Source organism: Colias philodice, chromosome 21, assembly GCF_061535455.1.
Source record: "Colias philodice isolate Cphi_HAF_F1 chromosome 21, ilColPhil1 Martin Lab GWU primary, whole genome shotgun sequence".
NCBI lineage: Eukaryota > Metazoa > Arthropoda > Insecta > Lepidoptera > Pieridae > Colias > Colias philodice.
The window spans coordinates 9,773,602-9,778,404 of NC_143106.1; the positions used below are offsets into that span (position 1 = coordinate 9,773,602).

Consider the following 4,803-nt stretch of genomic DNA (forward strand, 5'->3'; position numbering starts at 1 on the left):
CGGAATTCGAACGTTATTATGAAACATAGTACTTCATAATCTTTTCATAATATTGAGAATCAAATTATTAGGAAAGGAATTATATTGACCGACCCGCGAAGGCGCAAAAAAAACCGAAATTTACTTATTAATAATTTATTGTAAAAAAATTACATTATAAATTATTCCTAACTTAAACTACGTCCCTCCCGTTCAATGTTGGAACAAAGAGTGCTCGTCGTCCACGGCGGAGCAACTACAGCGTCGCGGTGGCGATGATTGCCGCAACACTCTCTGGAATCGCAGGTGTGCGCGATGTCGCAATTGCTAACAGGTGCAAGTCCTTCTTGGGTGGCCCCATGCATCCTCTAATAGTTAAGGCGTGTATACACAGTACATAACACCTCCCTCCTGAAGTTCAGCGATTATTGGCGGGCAAGGCTCGTTAATATCGCTGAAATTTCACACTCCGCCGATTGATGTTCTATTTCTTCTCTTTGATTACCATGAACACTCGTAGTAATAGGCTTTGATGTACGCACTCTCCGTACGACGTACCATGTCACTAGGGCAACTGCACTCGTTATTAATATAACATATATCGGTATTATGGAAGGCTGCATATAGAGAATCTCGTATCCGTTGTTAGTACTGATAGGCATTTCCATTGATATAGCTCTGTTACTAGCGTGTAATTTATCCAAATTTATCGAATTCAACTTCAGAACTTCTTCATCTGTATTATATTGGCTGGAATCTGGCAGGTTTGCAATTTTCATTATCTGTCCTTTGATATGGTCTTCTCGATTGACTATCTTGAAAGCCTCCGTTTGAAGAATGCAGTTTTTGGGTATTGTGGCTAAGTAGCTTCCTTTAATGACGTCATATTGATCTTGCGAGCATGATAGGTGAATTTTTGATGGCTTGGGGAAACTGATGACGTAGTGGGCGTCGTCTAATTTTTCTAGTGCGGGTGCTCCGAGCTCCACAGGCGTGAAGAGACAAGATGCGACGACTCGTTGCGTGGTAATAAGGTGATACACGCAGTCATTTTTGGATCGATGATGGTTCAGCTTGTCCTCACATAGATACCCTAGGCCAGACTTCGGGCATTCTGCCTCCATGTACATAAAATCCTCGTCGTGAATTGCCACAAAAGGATAGGGTGGAATTAGGACTTTACTATCTTTATTAGGAACTATGGATAATTTAAATAATTCAAAGGTAGTATGAAGGACAACCGGGAACGTAAAAACTATAACTATATTTCTATATATTCTCTATAATTAACTTGAAGGATTTGCTCTTTGCCATAAAATTTGTGTAATTTATTTAACATTACTATCAAATTCTGGCAAAAGTCTAAGTGCATTAAAAAAATTTATCCAAATCTGACATTTTAAATATTTGTACTACCTTTATACCTAATTAAATTTATTAACTTCGTTAGATAAAAAAAAAATAATAATCTTTACTAAATATATTTAAATTTAAATTATAAAATGAATTAAATGGTAAAATTCGAAATTCAATTCATAATTAATTAATATTTGAACTTATTAATCTTTTATCAACGTAATATAGATTTATATTTGAATTTTACAATTGATTTTATAAAATTCTAAAATTAATTCGTGATGAATTAATATTTAAACTTATTAATCTATATTTGAATTTTACAAATTGATTTTGTAAAATTCGAAAATTAATTCGCGATGAATTAATATTTAAACCTACGCGCTACGGTTCCTCGGTTCCCGTGAATGGGTAATCTAGGAAAACTTACAAATCTAGGAATGGCAAGTCACTAAGAGAATTAGTGTACTTACAGGATTTAAATTTCGGCCTTTCTTGCAGTATCAATGTTCGGATACCCTTCGCGTTGCGGTGGCCAATGGTGTAGGTTCTGGATCCCCGTCGTCGACGTCGTCGTCCCTCCGATGGAATAGCGATACTCGATGCTTGTAGTTTCGCGTTCCGAGAGACGGCAAGGATTATCCTACCGGCTGCGCCAATTATATTGACCGACCCGCGAAGGCGCAAAAAAAACCGAAATTTACTTATTAATAATTTATTGTAAAAAAATTACATTATAAATTATTCCTAACTTAAACTACGTCCCTCCCGTTCAATGTTGGAACAAAGAGTGCTCGTCGTCCACGGCGGAGCAACTACAGCGTCGCGGTGGCGATGATTGCCGCAACACTCTCTGGAATCGCAGGTGTGCGCGATGTCGCAATTGCTAACAGGTGCAAGTCCTTCTTGGGTGGCCCCATGCATCCTCTAATAGTTAAGGCGTGTATACACAGTACATAACAAAGGTAACATTTTTAACTAAATTACTGTATTTGTAGAAGCATTAAGAATATCAAACAATTTCTTACTTATATTTTTACAAGTAACTAACTAAAAGCATTGTACCTAATCATAGCTATTTCGACCAGAAGAAAAAGAAATGTCTGGAGTCCTCTTATATAGAAAGTAATTATAATAATTAAAAGCGTAGTAGTGAACAGCACGGTCATGCTGTGGTTCCGCATCGCGTGAGTGTTTGGTTTGGTGCCTGTCAGCATCCGCTCTGACGCAATGCTGAAACAGTATTTTCTCATTTTGGTCTCCAACTAAAAGTTGCAATTGAACTTAAACTTCTAATAACGTGTCTCGTTATAGAGTTGACGAGCTAATAAAAATCTGAATGAATTTTAAATTTATCTGAAAATTATACACATTTTCAATAATCGTAAAAGTAAAACATTCTGAGTAAACTGACATGTCGTAGGTACTTAAACTCTAAAAATCGAAATCAGAAAGATTTTGATATCAACGATTGAAAATTTTGCTTACTTTTAACTTGCACTCAGTCTCGTCGCGGCGTTCGTGCGAGTGGTCGTGTTTTCTTTGTGGATATTCTTTTGTTTATAAACTCGGACGCGCTCGAGCGTGACGGTGCACAGCGCACGGCGCCAGCATGTCGCAGGCGGAGAGTGTGTGTGTAAGTGAAGAGACGGTTTCGAGGAAAGACTTTATTGATGGTAATGATAGTGATATTTTGCCGGACGAAAGTATGGAGACGGCTATAGAATTTTATAAGAAATCTGATGATATCGAAGATGATGGTATTATGGGAGTTCGACGAGAGAGGAAAAGGGAGAGAGAAAAGGATGAGAATGAGTGGCTAATTGTAAAAGGGAAGGAAAAAAAGCAGAGAAATACTAATAATGAGAAAATTGAAGTCTATGTATCCCACCCTGATAAAATGCCGAAGCAATTCGAACTGGCTAAGCTGTTTAAAGAGCTGAATATATCTAATGTATTAAGAATCAAATATCTGAATCCGTATCGTATTCGCATTGAATTTACCGAACATTCCCATGCTGATAAAATATTATCATCAACGTATCTACAAGAAAAGGGCTTTAAAGTACAACAGGCCATGGAAGTTAGCTATACATATGGAGTGATACGAAATGTTGAATTGAAGCTAAATGATGAAGAAATAAAGAGTCGAGTACAATGTGATTATCCAGCCCAGCTAGTGTCTGTTCAGAGATGTAAGCGGAGAGAAGGAGACAATTGGGAACTCTGCGAGACCATTCGTTTGTGTTTTAAAGGATCGTATAGACCTCCCTGCGTTTATGTAGACGGTTTGAGGGTAGATGTAGAAAAATACGTACACTCGGTTTCACAGTGCCGAAAGTGTTGGAGACTAGGTCACACGATTAAAAGATGCCCGTCATCGAAAGTAGTGTGCCCTAAATGCGGTGGGTATCATGCCAATTGCGATATAATGGAGTTCAAATGCATTAATTGCGGTGGTAAGCATATGGCGCTTTCTAAAACTTGTCCGATGTATATTAAAGAACATAAAATACGTGACATAATGGCAGATTTTAGTTGCACTTACAGAAAAGCTCTCACGCTTTACGTTGCGCCCGAAACAGCGATTGAACCCCCAAAAGAATCTGAAGATCCTCCACCTGACTTAAATTCTAATATTTTTTCAACACCGATTAAAGTTTCCGACAATACTCCTTCATATGCCGATATTGTTAAAACAAAAGTTGAAATTCACGAACAAAAACAAGAGAAAGTTATACCTAAAAAGAGAAGAACAAAAACCAGAAATAATTTTCAAAAGAATTCGGTATTGGATTGGGATTTTTCATCATCGGCATCGGAACAAGAGACAAAAGACGAAAAACCAGACGATCAGGCGGCATCTAGTAATAGAATTAGCTTTAGCGAGTTGTTATTGAAACTGAAAGATATAGTATTTTTGAGTAAACTTAGTTGGCAAGCTAAAGTAAGTAATTTGATAAAAACATGCATTGAATGGATTATACTTTTGATGGTAGAGAATGTATCAGATTGGCCGTTTGTTAAGAATATTGTAGATAGTGTATTTAAGTAATGGATAAAAACTGTAATTTAAAATTAAACGTTATTCAATGGAATTGTCAAAGCTTAAAACCTAAGATTGTTCTATTAGAAAGTTTGCTTACACAAGAAAACATACATATTGCAGTAATAAATGAAACGTGGTTGGAGCCGGATGAAGTGATTCATATTAAAGATTACAATATATTTCGTTGTGATCGAAGTGATGGTTATGGGGGGGTAGCCATTCTGACTCATAAGTCGATTAAGGCAAGCGTAAGGCCTACTTCTATTTCTAATGAAGGTATTCAAATTTTACAAGTAAGTCTTTTTAACTGTTCATTTTTGAAAAATATCGTGTCGGTGTACTGTCCTTCATCTGTAAATACTGATTTACATGATTGGATGGAATTGTTTTCACGGGAAGAAAGTAATGCACTCATTTTG

At 36.8% G+C, this 4,803-nt stretch overlaps 1 protein-coding gene across 1 annotated transcript; it reads left to right on the forward strand.

Moving 5' to 3' along the window:
* Nucleotides 1-2,947: 2,947 nt before the first annotated feature.
* On the forward strand, nucleotides 2,948-4,390 carry LOC149479133 (uncharacterized). Its single transcript, XM_089709101.1, has one exon. The coding sequence runs from the start codon at nucleotides 2,948-2,950 to the stop codon at nucleotides 4,388-4,390; it is 1,443 nt and encodes a 480-aa protein (XP_089565227.1).
* The last annotated feature ends 413 nt before the right edge of the window (nucleotides 4,391-4,803 follow it).